General features: G+C 46.7%; 1 protein-coding gene across 1 annotated transcript in view; it reads right to left on the bottom strand.

Moving 5' to 3' along the window:
- Positions 1–631: 631 nt before the first annotated feature.
- The window catches only part of foxo6b (forkhead box O6 b), a 28,291-nt gene continuing 9,220 nt past the window's right edge, over positions 632–19,702 (bottom strand). Inside the window, exon 2 of the mRNA XM_030789437.1 lies at positions 632–2,344. Coding sequence (XP_030645297.1) covers positions 632–2,344 — 1,713 coding nt within the window. The remainder of the gene's footprint in view (positions 2,345–19,702) is intronic.

The following is a 19,702-nucleotide window of genomic DNA, read 5'->3' as shown; positions in this document are numbered from 1 at the left end:
ACACACGCTCGCACATACATACACATACATTCACACACACGCATCTCCCAACAGCGCACACACCACATTTTCATGGGCGCAGGTTCATGGATAGCTTATTATGCAACCGCTCAGTTCCTTACTCCCATAGAAAAACAGAGACGCTGTTTTGTTGTTTTTTTTTGGAGTTGTTCTTTTCCTCTCTTCTTGAAGGATAACAGAGTCATTTGCATACATTAAACTCAGGCCAGAGGACGCTGTGATTTCCCCTCAGGTGGCCCAGGTTTCGCCATTACTGCATCTGAATGGATGGATGTAAAGTGCTTAAGAGCTTCTGACCAGTAAATTATGAAAGTGATAGATGGACAACAGACTGAAGGACGTTGCCCGTGGGCACGGAATCGGGCTCAAGAAACTCCACGACGGGGTATGGAAAGAGAGAGGTAGAGAGAGAGAGAGAGAAAAAGAAGAGGAGATAGAGTAGATTGGAAAGGTGACCTTAGGACGGTAGGAGACATTAGGAGCTGAGACATGTCCTGCTTGTCGCAATATTATCAGTCTTTTTCCTGAACGTTGACCCGACAGGTCACTCCCAAGGCTTTATGGGTGATTTTTTTTTCCCTTTAGAGTCATTTTTCCACCGTTGCCATCCTCATCCGGGCACCCAGCTCTGGCTGTTGTGAGCCTGCGGAGGTCCTGCGAACACCCCCATGCCCATACCTAAGCCCATTCCTACGCCAACGCCCTGCGACAGGGAACCGTCAAAGTTGAAGTCCATCCCTTCAGAGTCCATGAAGTCGTTGAGGAGAATGGACTCCACGTCACAGTCCAGACTGCTGGGGAGAACCTCCATGTCCAGGTTCGACGGATGCCGATTGTGAGGAGGTTGGTGCGGGTGATGAGGGTGGTGGGGGTGGGGGTTTCCGTGATAACCTGCGGTTTGGGAGTGTTGCTGTTGATGGTGTTGGTGTTGGTGGTGATAGTATCCTTCATGCCAAGGCTCCCTCATTCCCTGGTGGTGGTGCTGGTTGGGGTAGGGTTGGTGTCTCGGGTGGGGAGCTGAAGCCAGGCGGCAGGGGTCTTGGGGAACGTCGATGACGCCAGCTGGGTTTGGCGGTAAGGCTGTGGAGGGGAGGTGAGCACGGGGACCATAGAGGCTGGGTGATTTGAGGTTATAGGGTTGAAGCATGTCACTGTTAACCCGAGGAGACGGGGCAGGCTGTCTCGGGCTACCGTGTAAGTGACTGTGCAAGTGGTTCGGGTTGGGGCTGGCACTGAGCTTGTGGTCATGACTCTGGCTGTACTCGTGCCCCGGGTGGTGTTTGTGACCTTGGTTGTAGTCAAGACCGGGATGATGCTTGTGAGAGGGATTCTGGTTGTGATGGTGGTTGTGGTTGTTGTGGTTCTGGTCATGACTCGACCTGTGACCGTTGTGAAGGCTTTGGCCGTGATCTTGATTGTGACCGCCGTGCTCGTGGTTCCGAGAGGGATTGTGACCGCTGTTCTGATTGTGACCGTGCGAGATGAGCGCGTGGGCCGTTGCTCCCTGACCCATCACCATGTCCTTTCCGCCGTACTGTGGCCCGCCAGCCAGCAGGCTCTCCAAGGCGTTGTTCTCTGAGTAGCCCCTTAGGGGGCGCTGGAAGCTGGTTGGCTTGTTCTCCTGGATGGTCTGCATAGGGGTGTGGTGCCTCAGCATCCCTATGGACGGCTGACCGTAGACGGACCCGCAGTAGGAGCTGTCGCCCTTGGGACCATAAGGGAACCCATTGCGTTTTAGCTGGGCGGTCTGGGAGTACCCTTCATCCAAGCTAATGGCTCCCGTAAGGTCTGTCAGCTGGGGGAGCTCCACAGAGGGGCAGTGGCTGCCCGTCCCCAGGGCAGGGGACTGGGTGCTGGATGGGCTCGGGTAAAGCCGCGGGGAGGCCGAACAGGACAGTCCGCCCTCTTCCGGCTCGTCCGGTTCCGCCTCGGCAAGTATCGGAGACAGGCAGCCGCTTAGCGTAGACGCGGACGAGCTGGTTCGGGAGTGGAGATCCGTCCAGGTGTCGAACTCTTCGCCTCCCACTCCGACTCCGCCTTTCCCTGCCGGACTGCCGTGCTCTGGGGATCCCTGCATCCCGGGACCAGCCCCCAGACCTCTCCCCAGGCCTACCCCACCTCCGGGCACGGCCCGTTTGCGACTGACACGTCCACGGGTTTTAAGGTACTTGGTCCCGTTGTCCATGGATATGGCGCGTCGTCGAGGGCCTTTACCCATCTTCCCGCCTTCTGGATTCAACATCCACCAAGAACTCTTGCCCGTGCCTTCATTCTGGACGCGGATAAAACGAGTGTGCAGGGACAGGTTGTGACGGATGGAATTCTGCAGAATGAGAAAAAGAGGAGAACAGAGAGAGAGAGAGAGAGAGAGAGAGACTGTTAAACTCTGGGGAAATGCATAACATATTGTATCTCAGAAAAAAAGGTCAATATGCACATTGTTGATGGTTTTAAAACTGGAATACTGATCAGTATATATACCAATTACTTTTTAACTGCAAGTCGCAACTCTTATCGATCATAACACAAACAGCTTTAAAAAATAGCTTTAAAATCTAAATTTTGTGCTAAAAAGATAGATAATTACCCCAAAGTATTCGTGGAAGTTTACCTACACGCACAAACATGTCAAACATGATATATACGCAACATATACTCCTGCACAGATTCATTAAGCACGAAAGCACTGGCCTACATTATGAAAAAACAAACAAACAAACAAACAAACAAAAAAAGCATATACTGCAAAGGAGTATCTGAGCATGCTGTGCAGCGAGCCGCGAAAAAAGCTCTTAGCAGCTGAAGCGATCAATACAGTAAGCAGCCTAGTTTCTCTGTGCAGCACGCACTCTGAGTCATACTACTGCAAGGGGATCGGCGCACGCACGCCAGTGCCCGCGCATCAAGCCGTCACCAAGGTTACCGAAATGAATCACACGTGGCAGCGCAGTCGCAGACACCTCTATCGATTGCAGGCCTCCGAACGAGGAGAGAAGCCAGAGAGAGAGAGAGAGAAAGAGAGCGAGACCACTGAGAGGCATGATTTTGGCAAAAGGCAGAAACTGGGGGAGCACCAGACAAAGAAACAGATACCAGAGGATATGAGAGAAAGAGAAAGAGAAAGAGAAAGAGAGCGAGAGAGAGAGAGAGAGAGAGAGAGACAGAGATGAAGGGAGGGAATGGAGGGGGGAGGAAGGGAGAGAAAGTTCCTTCGAATCCAGTAGAAGATGTATTTTTTTTTTTTTACCAGAAGGGCAGATCCAGTTGCATTGTTGTGTAGGTGACAACAGTTAAAGGGAGTGGGATTTAAAAAAAAAACAAAACAAAACAAAAAAAACGTTCAGCCAGTTGGCACATTTCTCACACCTGTCATTCCTTTAGAAATCAAACCCTTAAAGAAAAATAAATAAAGCTATAGTTTAAGGAGGTTTTCAGTAAAAAAAAAAAAAAAAATTGCTTATGAAACCAGGAGACGGATGAAACCAGGTTGACGGATGAGGGATGGATCGGTTGTGAAAATGGAAGGATGTAGGGGGAGAGATATGGAATGTTTAAGAGGAGTTCCTTTCAACTGGACTCCTCTCCTCTTGGCGGTGTGTGTGGTTATGGGTGAGTCTTGGCTGCTGTAGCAGCATCAGTGGCTAATATTAGCCCGATACCTACATCAGGCCTGAAGAAGGCATTTCACAAACGCACATCACATCACAGCCAGTCAGTTTTCTCGGTGGCACTCTCTCTCTCTCTCTCTCTCCCTCTCTCTCTCTCTCTCTCACTCTCCCTCTCTTCCAACCTCTCTTTCTCTTGCTCTCTCCCTCTCTCTCTGGCTCTCCCTCTCTCTCTATCTTTCTCTAATTCTCTGTCTCTCTCTCTCTCTCTCTCTCTCTCAGTGTTGTAAGGGCCAAATCCTCCCATCTGTTTCTCTCCATATCGTCCTCTTGCCACAGTATGCTCGTGAACCACACTCTATACAGGATGTAGCACTCATCCACCCCCCCCCTCCTTCTCTCTCACTATCTCTCTCTCTCTCTCACTCTCTCTCTGTCTGTCTGTCTCTCTCTCTCTCTCACTCAGTCTCGGTTGTAAGTTTTTCTGTATGGTAGTTCTTACTCCCAGTGGTGCAGACGTCAGTTTTTCCAGTCAGTTTAGTTCAATTCATTAAAGCTTTATTAGAATTGATGTCAAGATTACACTACGGCAAAAGCGATTAACATCAGATCACTGCAAACTGCGGCATGCTGTATGAAGACTATTTTAATCGCACTCAGACTAGAATATAAGACACATAGAAAAACTCACTATGTCTGTTCCTCGACGTTTTAGTATCTGTTCATACTGCATTCATACAATATGTGTGTGTGTGTGTGTGTGTGTGTGTGTGTGTGTGTGTGTGTGTGTGGCACTATTAGGGCAGTGATTGTTCACACACACACACACACACCCTCCCTTTCTCTTGCTTTCTAATCTCTACTGCTTCTCCTGAATTCACACCCACCTCTCCATCATGCTTTTCTCTTGGATTCTCTCTCTCTCCCTCACACACACACACACACACACACACACACTCAGTCATCTCCCTACTCATGTCCCTGCATCTGTTTATCACTCTCTCTATCTCACTCTCCGTGTCTCTTGAGTCCCTGTACTCATAACCTGTCAGCGACACCATTTTCATTCACCCACTGAGATGGAAAACTGTGGAAATGACGAAAACAAATAGGACAGTCTAACACTATATCACTCACACATCAGTGCCACACATACATGCTTCTTCAAGTCGTCGTATTAGTCCATCTATACTTCATTTATCACATTTGGCCGTCTGTTTTACACACACACACACACACACACACACACACAGAGCGGGTAACGGCCTCTTGTTTTCAACAGTGATTCTGAGAACCATTATGGCTCCAAACCACTGAGCAGGTATCAGTCACTGAGAAGAGCCAATTACCTCAGTGAAAATTTACAGTTCAGCTTGAGATCAACACAAAAGTCCACCCCACCCCTCCTACCTATCCACCCCTCCCCACCGCTCTCTCTCTCTCTCTGTCTCTCTCTCTGTCTCTCTCTCTCTTTCTCTCTCTTTCTCCTGAAAGTCTGAGAGAGTAATTTTACACCCGTCCCTCACCCAACACATGCTGCTTTGACTCCGCTCTTCACTCGGAGGGAGTGAAAAAAATTGGATAAACGGGATGTATTTATGTTCTTTTAGCCTTTTTTTTTCCCTCTCTCTCTCCGCGTGACACTCTGCCAAATTGTGTCGGAGCCACATGCCGCTGAAACAGGCAGATGCCGTGGCGTCGCGGCACCGGCGGAGTGGGACTTAATCAAAGCCAAATTGAATGATGGCGTCGTGAACGAGGCCGGGCGTCGGAAAAAAAAAAAAGGACCCCGAGTCAGGTGATCAGAGAACGAAGCCCTGACAGCTCGACGGCTCCGAAGGCGGGTAACCATGACGACGGCGTAAACCGTACGTGAGAGCGGGAAGCGATGCCGGTGGCGGGGATGGTGATGGTGGTTGGAGTGCTGGTGGGGAAGGAAAAAAGAGGGAGAGGAAAAAAAAAAGAAGGAAAAAAAAAAAAAACACAGAATGCCTTTTGATGCTAGCAGGTAACTCCAAACAGCTTCTCATCTCCCGCTGTCAGACAGCTCAGTCAATACACAGGGGAGGTTCAATCAACAGCAGAAGCACAGACACAGTCTCAGAGGAAGGCTGATTAGCAAATCAAGCACACGAATGTCATGACTTCCACCAAGACGACTAGTAGTACTACAACTGCAACGCCAGAGCACGGATCAACTTGTTAAAAGGAAGACCGGCATCGTTGATCTGTAAAAAAAAAAAAAAAAAAAAAGAAAGAAAGAAAGAAAGAAAGAAAATGGTTTCTGCGCGACAGCGTAAATGAGCACGTCGAAGTAAAAACGCACAAACTTGTCGCGTTCTCTGACGAGGTTCTAAGGTTCTGCATTTTGATGCCACAAAGACGTGGTCAAACAAGAACAAAGAACCTCGCCATCTGTCGGTGAGTTCCAAAATTCCGAGTTGGAACTATCTGAAAATACGTTGAGAAGCTGACATTGATGAATGTAGTGTCGCTCTGGAAAAGCTTTGCCTTGAGGAGATGTGCTAAACCCACTGAAAGGCACATCTGCAAAGCCACTGTGTGGTCTGCAATATAAATAGCTCTTCCGTGACCACTAGTTTGACCCAGACACTCTCTATCCTGTGAGTCAGTGGCTGGTAAGCACTTTGGCCAGTCGGCCTACTCCCACACAAACACACACACACACACACACACACACACACACACACTCACACACACCCATGCCGCGTCACCCCCACAATCACCTCCACCCCTTTCCTAAAATCTCACTTAATCCCACTGCAGCCCGGGTAATCCCTGGGAATTTGGGGCTAATCCCAGTTAAGTCTGGACACTCCTCAGATGGGTGTAACCCCTATAACTGCTCTAAACTCCCTGGGGATCATATGCTCGTCGGGTAGGTGGTACTTAATTATATCGCTGAAATGTCTGGCACAAACTTTGTCCAACTGCCCCCCACCCCATCTCGTAAAAAACATTTTGTTTCCAAACAAACACAAACACGGCTCTCTCTTTTCCATGTAACGGATGTAATGGATTTATCTGCAGGTTATATACGACTGCGTATAGCTCCATTAGAATGATCAAACGGTGCTCAACGAGTCCCGTGATGAGGTCTGAAGTATTTGTGTTGCCCATAACGCGACAAATTAAATTTTATACATCGGTACCATCGCAAAACTCAACCGCCTGGCGCCAGCCAGAACGAGTCTCCACTCCACCCTCCTGTTCTTGTTTTTTTTTTGGTGTGAGACACAGCTGCCCACAGCAAGTCGTTTAAATGCACTTTTACATGGAAAGACTTGGTTTAACAGTTTCCTTTGACTGACCAAAAAACACCAACAGCACCAATAAACCAACACGTGGTTGAGTGGAGGAGTGGTTTCCCTCGTTAAAGTAAAGCAGCCGTTAGTCGGACTGGGTAGGCGAATGTGGCTTTGAATTTCGCACCTTCGTCGTGACTGTCTGGGGGAACCGAAGCTTCGGAGTTATTGGTGAGTAATTCAGTGAAGTTTTAATTACTTAAGGCCCCGAACCAAAAAATAAATGTCATCTTACGAAAAAGATCAATACCGGCCCCCGAAATTCTGAGATTTCCCCTCAATTAGCTGAGCCTCCAGGTTTCAGACGATCGATTTTTCTCTATTGGTGGCCCATTGATCTCAACTGCAAAACGCAAGTTGCAGAGACCTCGATCAAGTCGACTTAATGCAGTATCAAGGAGTCTGCAACCTTTTTGCCCAATGTCTCAGATCTGGGGTGAGCTCTCATACAAGCTTCTCCGAGCGCTTCACCGATGTAGTGATCATGTGGAAACCAAGGACGGAATGACAGCTCAGAACGTACCAGAAAAACAGAACGGATCAGAAAAACGTCAGAATGTCAGGGGTGCCTTTAGAACAACCTTCAACATCTGCTACAATACTGCTACAACAACAATACAACCCTAAAATATTCTTTTAGCAATCAACAACAATACAACCCAACAATACAACCCAACAATACAACCTAACAACCTTCTTCTATCTCCATATTTTTCCTTCCTTTTATTCATTTGGGCTTTACTTCCAGTTTTGGACACCAAAAAAAAAAAACACAAAACAAAAAAAAACAAAAAAACAACAATACTGAAGTATGTATGTATGTATATGTGTGTGCGTGCGTGTGTGTGTGTATGTGTGTGTGTGTGTGTGTGTGTGTGTGTGTGCGCGTGTGTGTGTGTGCGTGTGCGTGTGTGTGTGTGTGCGTATGTGTGTGTGTGTGTGTGTGTGTGTGTGTGTACATATATGTGGAGAGTGGCGGGGGGGGGGGGTGAAACCTCAGAGTGAAACCTCACTCTGAAGAACAGTTGTGTAGCGCAAATCATATTGTGTTACTATCCATTTTTACATTTCCAGAAGCGTTCTAATTTACAGAGCGCTCTCCTCGGAGCATTCCAAGCCACCATTCTGTTTCGCATTCCGCGTGGTGTTCCATTCGACACGGTCCAGAACGTTCCGTCGAGTGTTCTGGGAATTGTTCTGTGGAGCATTCTTGCGAGCTAGCGGACCAAGAGCGACGGCTGTTTTGTGCCGTGCTCAACCATTATTTATTAATCCATTTCACACAGCCAGGAGTCATTATGCATGGTCCTGTCAATGGGTATCTCTCTCTCTCTTTCTTTCTCTCTCTCTCTCTCTCTGCCTCGCATTTATTTGATAATAAGCACGAGAGAGAGAGAGAGAGGGAGAGGGAGAAGATAAAAGTGCTGACTGGGATCATTGTGGAGAGCTTTCTGCAGGCAGGGAGACTTCAAATGAGAGCTCTGTGTGAGAATGGGGGGCTCGTCTGCTAAGCCTGTCTGGAGGCAATCGATGGAAATTAGCCAACGCTAAAGATGCACTTCCTCTGGTTGATGTCACAGGCGGCGCTTGTCTGTTCGAAAGGAGAGAGAGAAAAAAAGAAAGAAAGAAAGAAAGAAAGAAAGAAAGAAAGAAAGAGAACTCGCAGGCAAACGTATTAATGGGGTAGTGGAAGGTGGAAGCTTCACGAGTTTTGAAATAAAGGCGGTGGGGGGGGGGCAGGGTGCGGGGGGAGGGGGGTGGGTGCTAAAGGAGGAGTAGTGGAGGGGGAAAAAGACAAAACAAATTCTGGCTCAACTCAAACAGAGCTAACATATGACAATGTCGTTGTCCCCTAACGCTAGCATAAGCTGTCGTGCTTCCAGGCTACTACAACTGTCTACCAGACCTTCCCTCATTTATTACAGTAACAATACCAATTACAGAACAAAAAAAAAAAAGATTCATAACCTTTGACAACGTTTTCAGATTGGCACATACATCTTTTCATGCAGAGTTCAGGACAGAGGTAAAGCAAAACACATCCTGAGGTAGCAGAAGGCCTTTCAATCTCCTTTCTCCCCGTGGACTTCCAGCCTCCAGGAAGAAACCGGAGTAGAGGGGAGTAACGTCTGAAGCTGCAGCCCAACCTGAGTGAGGTGTCCTGGGCAGTGGGGGAGAAGGGTAAGAACCCCCCCAGGGTCTGTAGGTGGAGGTAACAGCTACCGAGCTTCCAGCCCCAACGGACGGAGCTCTAATTGGAGCTTCGGGCCAAACTGGGCAGAGTCCTCCCGTAACAGGAGGAAAAAAAAGGACTCCAGGGAAGGGAGACAGCGAAGGATGGAGCGGTGACGGACAGAGGGAGGGAGGGAGAGGAGGGGGAGGAGGTTAAAAATAGAGCGGGCAGATTAACGAGCATCTGAGAGCAGGGCAGGGGATCGGAAAATCCTCTCGAACGTGCCAGCGATGCCCCGCCCGGAGGGCGCGGCCAGCTCTCCGCGTCTGCGTGCGCCCAGCGCAGCGCGGGGGCCCCCACGGGTAAAACTGTGCCTGGGATCCGAGCGGCGAGAAGCCCGTCGAGAACGCGGCGAAGTTAGGCGGCTAAGACGCCACCCACACACACACACACACACACACACACACACACGCACACACGCACACACATCCTCCACCTTACCCCCTGAAGCTTCACACGACAGGTGGAGGACCCAGACACCTGTGGGAGATCTCACACAAACACACACACACCTCCATTACAAAAAAAAGAAAAGAAAAAACAGATGTCCTCACACCTGAGCTTCACACACACACACTCACACGCAGACACACACAGGCACGCAGACAGACACACACACACACACAAACACAAATTGTCCGTTTTTCTTTAGATTTAAACTTAAAACACTGAAATGTTAACACAGCGTATAATGTCGAAGAGTCGGTACATTTCACTGAGACGACCACAACGCTTGAAGCCAGCGCATAGGTTTAAACTACATTAAAAAAAAAAATCTGTGGTCATACGGTTTTCTCCGTTCATCTGCCATTTTAAATAGAATCTTGGCGATTCTATTAAAACCATGGGAAAGCAGCTCTCTGGCTTTCTCAAGCTGTCCACGATCACCGAATGGGTAAGGGCTTAAAGCGTCAAAAAAGGATCTGACAAGCACTAAATACACACACCCCAGTGCTGAACAGTGATGTCACAGTGTTCCAGCTCCAGAACTTAACTTAACGTTAGAATTTTCTGTTAATTCTGAAATTGTAAGCAGACCGAAAACGTATCAAACTGCAATTTCACCACGTGCTGTATATTTTTAGTTATTTTTAATTATAGTAATTATTTTGCTTGTTTATTTGTTTTGTTATTTGTTTTGATTTGAATGAGAACGTAGCGAGTGCTTCGTTTCACCGGATGCAGTATTTAAGGTAATATCATTTAACTGATTTGAATATACTTTTACACGACTGACACGGTGAGCCACGTAACAGGTTGATCATTCGTAATAACATTAATAACATCGTAACTAAACAATGAAGTACATTGTTATAAGGGAGTCTTAACGCGAAACGCTGAAGTTTGACTTCAGTGACAATGTGCGTCTGAAAAAGCGTGTACCGCATTACCAGCACAATTCGGCCCAAGCATCTTTTTTACAAAAGAACTGAAATGATACTGATAAACTTCACAAAAGCTTATGATATCGTCTGATCATTTTACACAAAGTCGTCCCGTGTCCTCGGCAGAGTATGTGGAATTAATTAGTGGATCATTAATTGTGTCTCACTTCGATTACTGCAGTTTAAGGGCGTGGAAGGACTTGAGCTTTTTAATCAAGCAGAAACTGATCAGGAAGCATAAGGGTTGTTAATTAAAATATTCTCAGATTCATGTGTGTGTGTGTGTGTGTGTGTGTGTGTGTGTTTTAACAAACGCTTCAGCATCACATTAGGCTTTCTATTAAAGGGTCAGAGGCCTTTTCTTGCTCCGGAATGGAAAACAGGACAATTAGTAAAACTATAAACTACAGTGAAGCCGCTGAGGGATACAGACAGTCTGTGGTCCGGCAAAGAGGAAGAATCTCTCCTGGTTCCATATAGAGACATTGAAAAGGGCAAGCACGCATACACACACACACACACACACACACACACACACTGAGGGAGCCGCAAACAATACACCTCTCAAATGATGCCCAACAATATGTTTGAGGAAAAAAAAAAAAAAAAAAACTAAAACGCTGCTCTATTTTATTAAGAGCCTCCACAAAATGCCGTCAGATTTTCCGCTCCTTTACGGTGTCACACACACATACACACACGCGCACGCACACGCGCACAAACACACTCTTAGCCTGGCACGCCGGGCATTCTCATTACAACAATGCCAAGCTACCAGTTGCTAAGGAGACCTGTGGGAGAGGGAGGGTTCCTGTTGCTATGGCAGCAAGCCTGCTTCCTGCCAACTGTCTTTCCCCCTGAGACCTGACCATAGTAGACAGAGAGAAAAAAAAGAGGAAAAGAAACAGAAGAATACAGAGAAGAGAATGAACGTGAGGGAGAGAGAGACACACACACAGAGTGAGTGGTGTGTGTGCGTGTGTGTGTGTGTGTTATGTATGCGTGTGTGTGCGGGTGTATATGGGTGAGGGAGGTAGGAAGGGGGGTTATAGTTAAGACGTTGAAAGAAAAAAGATTTATAAACAAGAAGAGGGGGTGGTAGGCAAACTGACTGAAAAAAAGAGGAGGAAAAAAGTGAGAGAATGCACTGTGAAAATTCACAGAGAGAGAGAGAGACAGCGAGGGAGAGAGAGAGAGAGAGAGAGAATAAAGACAAAATAAAAGACTCCAGTCAAGAGAAGCCTACAAATGGGAAAGAAAAGAGGTTGTTGGGTTTTTTGTTTGTTTGTTTGTTTGTTTTTTTTTAGAGAGCGCCATTTTCCTCCGTGTTTCCCACAGAAGTGCGCGCATGCTAGCCACACCGTGCCGCCTCTTATTGTGCCTGTCAGCTGGTGACTGCACAAGATGGCCGCCAACCAGTTTTAAACTATTCAAAACTAAAACGCTGGGGATGTGCTCAGCTGAGCCTCCTACAACGCTCTTGTCCTGGAGTGAACCGCCAGACTTCTCCAAACACTCCCCAACTCTACTAAGCCTTCAGTGGGTTCATCGCCAGGATCAAGCCCAGAGAGGAGGATCGATGGAACACGACAGAACACGAGAACAGGCTTCAAGGCACGACGACACGACACAGCACAGCACAACGCAGTGACACAACTCAATGCAATGTAACACAACACGACACGACACAACACAGCACAACGCAGTGCAACAAAGGACAACACAGTAACACAACTCAACGCAATGTAACACGACACAGCACAGCACAACGCAGTGCAACAAAGGACAACACAGTAACACAACTCAACGCAATGTAACACGACACAGCACAGCACAACGCAGTGCAACAAAGGACAATACAGTAACACAACTCAATGCAATGTAACACGACACGACACAGCACAGCACAACGCAGTGACACAACTCAATGCAATGTAACACAACACGACACGACACAACACAGCACAACGCAGTGCAACAAAGGACAACACAGTAACACAACTCAACGCAATGTAACACGACACAGCACAGCACAACGCAGTGCAACAAAGGACAACACAGTAACACAACTCAACGCAATGTAACACGACACAGCACAGCACAACGCAGTGCAACAAAGGACAACACAGTAACACAACTCAACGCAATGTAACACGACACAGCACAGCACAACGCAGTGCAACAAAGGACAATACAGTAACACAACTCAATGCAATGTAACACGACACGACACAGCACAGCACAACGCAGTGACACAACTCAATGCAATGTAACACAACACGACACGACACAACACAGCACAACGCAGTGCAACAAAGGACAACACAGTAACACAACTCAACGCAATGTAACACGACACAGCACAGCACAACGCAGTGCAACAAAGGACAATACAGTAACACAACTCAACGCAATGTAACACAACACAACACAACACAACACAACACAACACGACACGACACAACACAAAACAACGTGACACAACACGACACAATACAATACAATACAATGTAACAAAACAAAACACAACACACTGTAATGTGACATGATACAGAGCAGCACAAAACAGTGAACAGCAGACAAAACAGCGTAACAATAAATTACCACATCGCTACACAACATCGCACAACACAACACAACACAACACAATGCGCAATGCTACTCATTCCCAAGTCACACAAACTCAGTTAGAAAGGACAGAATGGCATAGTATGGCCCTGAACAGCAGACCACAACCCAGACTCAACACAACACAACACAACACACCACAACACAACACAACACAACATCAAACAGCATATTACGCAACACAACACAACATCACACAGCATGATGTGATACACAGCATAACACAAACCCAACACCACACACCATAACACACATCACACAACATAACACTGCATGTCACACAACACAACACAGTGTAACAGAACACAACAGAAAACCTCACCACACGGCATTTCACAACGCAGCATGTTATACAACACAACGCAGTGTTCCATAAGATAACCCTGCTTATGAACAGAGGAGTACAAACACGGCACACGTACGCGTACAGGTACTGATCAAACCACAGCGCAGCTTTAAGCCAACAGCTCGAAGACTGTAGACCGGAGCACAGAGGAATAAAAAAGACAGAGTGTGTACCTTATACACCAGTGACAGAGAGGAAAACAGAGTGTGTACCTTATACACCGACATCAGAGAGGAAAACAGAGTGTGTACCTAATACACCAGTAACAGAGAGGAAAACAGAGTGTGTACCTAATACACCAGTGACAGAGAGGAAAACAGAGTGTGTACCTAATACACCAGTAACAGAGAGGAAAACAGAGTGTGTACCTAATACACCAGTAACAGAGAGGAAAACAGAGTGTGTACCTAATACACCAATGACAGAGAGGAAAACAGAGTGTGTACCTAATACACCAGTAACAGAGAGGAAAACAGAGTGTGTACCTAATACACCAGTGACAGAGAGGAAAACAGAGTGTGTACCTAATACACCAGTAACAGAGAGGAAAACAGAGTGTGTACCTAATACACCAATGACAGAGAGGAAAACAGAGTGTGTACCTAATACACCAATGACAGAGAGGAAAACAGAGTGTGTACCTAATACACCAATGACAGAGAGGAAAACAGAGTGTGTACCTAATACACCAGTAACAGAGAGGAAAACAGAGTGTGTACCTGATACACCAGTGACAGAGAGGAAAACAGAGTGTGTACCTAATACACCAGTAACAGAGAGGAAAACAGAGTGTGTAGTGAACAGGCTGGGGAAAGAGAGAAAGAGTGTTTGTCGTGAACAGGGAGATGTGTGATGAAAACAGAGTGTGTAGTGAACAGGCAAATGAGCTAAACACATGAATGGGGGGTGGGGGAGGGGGGGAGGGGGAGTGGGGGTCACACAGGGAGATGGAGTGAAAGAACATCCAGAGTCTCTAGTTCAAACGTGTTTTCTGGCTTCAGAATGAAGAAAATTGGTTCCATCCTGCTTTGCACATCTCCCTCTCTCTCTCTGATTGTCCTGATGTGTTACTCTCTGTGTGTGTGTGTGTGTGTGTGTGTGTGTGTGTGTGTGTGTGTGTGTGTGCGCGTGTGCGCACATACACCATAAGAGTTTAAACCAGACACAGGGAGTGGTACGAATACCACATAAACTCACTGGCCTCACAAGTAAAATGGTCGTGTGTGTTTGTGTTTTCGTGCGTGCGTGCATGTGTGTGCGTGTGTGTCTAGTAATTCGGTGCCCCATCAATCCATATAAACACCCATCAAGAAAATGCAAACATACTAACATATACACGTCCACACTCACACACACACATACACACGCACACACACACCACACATACACACCACACACGCTATATAGTCACAGCCGCAAGGAAGATCTCTTTTTCTGTCTCTCTCTCTGTCTCTCTCTCTATCTCTCTCTCTCTCTCTCTCACATCCCTCTGTCTGTGTCTGGTTCTCATTCTGAGGGAATGTGACGTCTGTCTCGTTCTCACAGGCTTGGATGAAGGGGAGTCTGGATGTCTCAGCCTCTCCACTTTCCTACACACACACACACACACACACACACACACACACACACATATGTGCATATGCACACACACCAAACACACACACCAAACACACAGGACCTTTATTAAGTTATTCATGCATGGGTTTATATTGGGGACATAGCACTTTTCTGTCTGCTTGTCTCAAACATACTAGATGCCCCCCCCCCACCATCCCACATGCACACAGACATTTTGTACTCAGGGGTATGGGGTTCATTTGAGGTTCTCCTGTACTCGTTTTCACCCTTCTCCTCATAACGTCTCTGTCCGTCAACTCCTCTCTCTTCCTTCATCCATTCTTCTGTCCATCTCTTATATTACGTGCTCTCTCTCTCTCTCTCTCTCTCTCTGTAAACCCACCCACTTTTTATAGGCAACTCTCTTTCACTCACTCTCTCTCTCACACACACAAACACACAAACACTCTCTCTCTCTCTCTCTCTCTCTCTCTGTAAACCCACCCACTTTTTATAGGCAACTCTCTTTCACTCACTCTCTCTCTCACACACACAAACACACAAACTCTCTCTCTCTCTCTCTTTCTCTTTCTCTCTCACTCACTCATTCTCTCTCTCTCTTTGGTTAAAATCCAAGGGAAATGGAAGGTAGGCCCACATTTCCTGGAACAAAGACAGCCCAATTAAGTCAGTTTGAGTTAAGGTCTATTTGGCGGCAAGAGCGGAGGAGAGAGAGAGAGAGAGAGAGAGAGAGAGAAGTCTAACGAAAAGAAGCTAATGTTAGGAGGACAAAAAAAAAAAAATAAGCAAAAAGGAGGCATCCGAGTGACTTTGTAGCAAAAAGCGGAAACAGGGCGACTTTTTTTTCTCTTTCTCTTTTCGTTCCTCAATGGGAGAGTATGAAATATTAATAGGGTTTCTAGCCCTCCACTACTTCAGAAGCCCACTCTAAAACTTAGAGTCTAATGAGACTCTGCTCATGAATTGCTAATGAAGATGCTGGAATGTGTGTTTTTGAGTGTGTTTTGTGTTGGTGTGTGCGCGCATCATTGAAGGTTGTGGGGGGTGGGGGGTGGGGGGTCAGTTTCGATGCAAAGAAAGTGCGGTACCGAGGAGGAATGCGAAAGTTCTTTCAAAAGACTTCACTGAAAACTTCATTAAAGAAAACCCGGAACCTTCTACGGACGCACGTGAGAGCCGAAGAAGCGTCTTAGAGGCGCCGCTCTCCACCCCTCCCCCTCCTCCCCCCACACACACACACACACACACACCCCGGCCAATCACACACTTCATCTAATAACAATATCAGCCACCGCACCAGGACGCTCTGCACAGTCATCCAGGGACGGGACTTAAGCCCTCTCTTTCTTTCACAATCTGTTTCACCCGTAGCCCCGACTCAGACGGTTTAACGCGCATTTAGCTCAGCTCAAACGCGGAGGTGTCCGGCCATTTCGCCAGCGGCGCAAAAAAGGAAAAACAGGACATGTGTGTGAAGGCTGAGTCCCTAAGCTTCAGAGAAAAAGAGACCGGCAAAATGTCTGTTAATCTCATGTTAAAAACATCCCAAATGAAAGATAAAAAAAAATAACTGGGGTTTGAACCGTAATCCCTGTATAAGAGCCAGATTACGTTAAAATCGGTGGCCCTAAAGACGTTAACGCGGTGAACAGGTGTAGGAGAAGGCGAGGAGATCGACTGTTGAGGCCTGTGTTGTGTTGAAGAGAGAGCCCATGGAGTGGAATGACTTTCAGTATCTCAGATCAGACATTTGTTACAGGGACAGAGAGAGAGAGAAAAAAAAAAGCTAGTTCCCTTGTGCATCTCCCTCTGTGAGGTGCTTACAAGAGACAGGAGACACATGTGAGAAACTGGAGACAGGCTGAGGTAAATCTCTCACTCTCGCTCTCTCTCCTCAGAAACAGTTAGGACAGGGTTGGTGTGTGTGTCTGTGTGTGTGTGTGTCTGTGTGTGTGCTCTATTTCCAAAGTTATATTGTTTGATAGTACGGTTTTATATGTGTGTGCGTGTGTGTGTGCGCGTGTGTTTGTTGACTAGATACATCTTCAGTGTTACACTGTTGGAGAGTAGTGTTTTAAGTTTATATGTATGTGTATGTGTTTGTGTGTGAATGCGTGTATATGACATGTCACCGCGCGTGTGTGTGTGTGTGTGATTTGACACATTATGTGGACATATGTTTCGTCTGTGCACTGAGATGCGGTAATGACTGTACACTGCATACACACATCATTTTTTCACAGTTAACTCTCTCAACCGTAATGCATATGTATGAGAGGGCCCTGTCTGTCAATGCGTATTTAGAGATGTGTGTGTGTGTGTGTGTGTGTGTGCATTAGGATACGCACTTTCACAACTGCACATGTGTGTATACATATGTGTGTGTATATGTGTACACACACACACACATATACTATATATATAGTATATGTGTGTGTATGTGTGTGCGTGTCTGCGTGTATATATTTGCCTGTGTGTGTGTGTGTGTGTGTGAAGGGGGGTGTGGCAGTAACAGTCTTTCCGCCTGAGCGGGGCTGTCAGTGGGCATCACTCAACCACAGAGCAAGAGCACATCATTAACACACAGAGAGAGAGGGGGGGGGGGGCGAGGGAGGGAGAGAGAGAGGGAAAGAGAGAGAGAAAGAGAGGGAGGGAGGGAGAGAGAGAGAGAGAGAGAGAGAGAGAGGGAGGACAGAGGGCCAGAGCTGAGGGAGCAGGAATCTGGGCACAGAGCCTCTTAATATCCGTCTTGAGAGCATTACACAGACAGGCCAGCTCTCCCTCCGTTCAGTCACGCAATCCCAGCAGCACACACAAACCACTCTTCTCTCTCTCTCTCTTTCTCTCTCTCTCTCTCTTTTTCTTCTCCTTTACCTTCTCATTCTCTTGCTCTGTCATTCTGTCACTCTTTTGCTGCGTTGCTCTCACTCTCTCTCTCTTTCCCCCTTTCTCTCTTTCCCTCTCTCTTGCTCTCTCTCTCTTTCTCTCGTTCTCTTTCTTTCATTTTATCTCTTTCCCTCTCTCTCTCTCTCTCCCCCTTGGTCTCTCCCTCTCTCTCTCTCTCTTTCTATCTTTTTGTTTCAGTCATACTCTCTTTAAAAGTCACAGTTCTCAATATCACTCTTTCCTTTTCCTGTTCCTTTTTTTTATTTTTAATTTCATCTTTTCTATTATGCAGTCAACTGTTGGGGAGGAAAAATGGAAGAAAAAAAAACAAAACATGAAACACACATTTTCACACAGTGACATGTGAAATGTCTTCCTGGTTTGAAAGGAAAGGAATATATATATATAAATATATATAAAAAAACACTGACAGTATGTAGTGAGGAGAAGGGAAGAGTGAACCGTTTCGTTTTTTCAGTTCATAAGATCCTAAACCCATTCCTTGTTCTTTCCACGTCTGTCCTGATCCAAGTTTTTCTTTATTAAATATCTGTCCTTCTTCTTTTGCCTCTTTTTTTTTCATTCCTCTATCCATCACGGTCACTCCGTCTTCACAGGCGCTGTCTAACTGACAGATTAATTCTACTGTTAAATAGACCCTGCCTGACTTCACTAGCAAGTCATCAACCATTATACAGACACGCAATGGAATACCAGATTTGACGCTGACCACATTTAGGTGCAGCAATAAATCAGGACAGACAGCTGCTTAACCAATTAAAACAGAGAGAGAGAGAGAGGGAGAGGGAGAGGGAGAGAGAGAGGGAGGGACGGTGGACTCGTCAACGTCTGGTGTCCCGTGTCGTCTCCTCATTTCAGAACTGCTCCACATGCTCAGAAAGAACGAGAGAAAAGGGCAGCAACAGGGGATGGCAGAGTTCAGATTACAGAGAGAGAGAGAGAGAAAGAGAGAGAGAGAGAGAGACAAGAGAGAGAAGAGAGAGAGATAGAGTTCATCCAAGGCTATCTGTCGTCTCTCGGAGTCAGTCATGGCACAGCCGGCATACTAAATGCTGTACGCCCTGCTTCCTGACCTATTTTCATCAAACTGACACACAAATCCACTTTCTGCTGTCATCTTACACTTCAACTCTGTCTACCCACCCGCCTGCCGCTGCCGCTGCTCCTGCCCCCTCCCTGACACACACACACACACACACACACACTAGTCACAGAAAAACTCACCGAAAAGAAAAAAAACAAAGAGGTTTTATGTGTGCCAGTAGATAGCAGTAAGTTCCACAGTGATAAAGTCAATATTTTTGACTGGAGAGAGAGAGAGAGCGAGAGTCCGCCGGTGGTATTAAAACTGTTGCTACATTTAAATCCACGTCAAAAAAAAAAAAACCCTGCTTGGCTATTCTTTGTTCGTTTGCTACGAACATTCACAGAGAGAGACAAACTATGTGATAGGATTTTCAATTTGTTAGCGATGAATCCAATAAATGCAAACGAGCCCACGTCTCTCGAGCTTCGCTAAGAAAACGCACATTTTAACTCGCTGTAGCAAGTCATCAGCAGAGTGAGTCTGAGGACACAGAACGCGTCCTCAGAACAGCGGAGTGTTTAATCTGGGGTGGTGGGGTGTTTAATCTGGGGTGGTGAGGTGTTTAATCTGGGGTGGTGGGGTGTTT

Source organism: Chanos chanos, chromosome 12 (assembly GCF_902362185.1).
Source record: "Chanos chanos chromosome 12, fChaCha1.1, whole genome shotgun sequence".
NCBI classification, from domain to species: Eukaryota; Metazoa; Chordata; class Actinopteri; order Gonorynchiformes; family Chanidae; genus Chanos; species Chanos chanos.
This window is presented reverse-complemented; position numbering and strand designations above follow the sequence as displayed.